We start from the raw sequence: 1222 nt of genomic DNA on the forward strand, positions 1-1222 counted from the left end.
AAAAGACATATCGTTGGTCGAAAAACTGGTCACTTTATCTAATCCAGGTCTACAAAGAGTACGTACTAATGATTGATTCGCCTCGATACACGCAAACAAAAGTTTGGAATCTAATCAGAAATGATGCTGTAACAGAAATGGTAAAACGTGGTGAGAAAGAGAACAAAAGACACAAAAGAGTGTTTGACACGTTTTGATAAGATACGCAAGCCGTACAAAAAATCGAAGGATCACAATCGCATGCAATCAGGTGGTTCACCAAAGACATCAAAGTTTTTCGATGAACTTGATGAAGTTCTCGTTGAACAGCCAAACATTGAGCCACGCATTACAACCAGTTCGCGTGGCGAAGTTATGACCAGCGAAAAGACCAATAAGAAGAAACACCTGGAAGAAGAAGAAGACGACGAGGAAAGCGGTGATGATAGTGATGATGAAAGAAAAGCTGACAAAGACGTGGATAAGGCAGAATTGACATTGAAGGAGCGAAAGAGAAGAACATTGAAGAGAGATAAAAAGAGAAAAAGAGTAAAGTACGTCCCCGCCGCCGTGGATGCAGTCGTGGGAAGAAAAGAGAAAAGAGAGAGAGCAGGCAAAAGAGGAAAGACTTCAAAATAGACATAATGAAAAGATGGCATTTTACGATTGACTTTTGGATAAATTATTATTTATGTTTTTAAAAAGCTGGTCTTTTAGAGTCATGTTTTACGTTTTTTTATGACAACAGCCAGAATTTTGAAGCCTCTGGATGCTCTTAACCTTTCAAGTTTAAAGCCTAATAATGTTCCCTATTCTTAATTCCATTTTCATATTATAAGCTAAGTTTTCAGAGTCCACAAAGCCTTAGATTCTTGTTCTTAATGTTTTGACCATCGAAGCAATGTGTTCTTAGTTTGTTCTTATAAAAACGTGTACAAGATATATAAGTTGATATAAATATTCATTTAACTTTATGTACATTTAAATAATTCAGTACCAATAATTCATAAAATTACGACAACAAAAAACTAAACTACGTAAACAATATTTTCAGTTAGCAAGAAGAAGTCGCCTATTTATTTTAGCCTACATCACCTTTTTTTTGGGTTTTCGGAAGTACCATCTCCAACCAAAATTTTCCAGCCCCCTACGTTTAATCGACCTCCCGTTTATTTGGTATCTCAGAAGACACGTCAATTTTAATTTGATTATACCCCTATCGCCTTGAAAAATGTGTTCTAGA

At 35.8% G+C, this 1222-nt stretch overlaps 1 protein-coding gene across 1 annotated transcript; it reads left to right on the forward strand.

Annotated features, from left to right (window-relative positions):
• Window positions 1–240: 240 nt before the first annotated feature.
• LOC136818005 (uncharacterized) lies at window positions 241–618 on the forward strand. Its single transcript, XM_067074374.1, has one exon. The coding sequence runs from the start codon at window positions 241–243 to the stop codon at window positions 616–618; it is 378 nt and encodes a 125-aa protein (XP_066930475.1).
• Window positions 619–1222: the final 604 nt, after the last annotated feature.

This window comes from Clytia hemisphaerica, unplaced genomic scaffold (assembly GCF_902728285.1).
Source record: "Clytia hemisphaerica strain Z4C2 unplaced genomic scaffold, Clytia hemisphaerica genome assembly, whole genome shotgun sequence".
Taxonomy (NCBI): domain Eukaryota; kingdom Metazoa; phylum Cnidaria; class Hydrozoa; order Leptothecata; family Clytiidae; genus Clytia; species Clytia hemisphaerica.

Bases quoted from the DNA above. Each gene is read 5' to 3' on its own strand.
- LOC136818005 (XM_067074374.1), top strand. From the start codon at position 241: ATGCAATCAGGTGGTTCACCAAAGACATCAAAGTTTTTCGATGAACTT.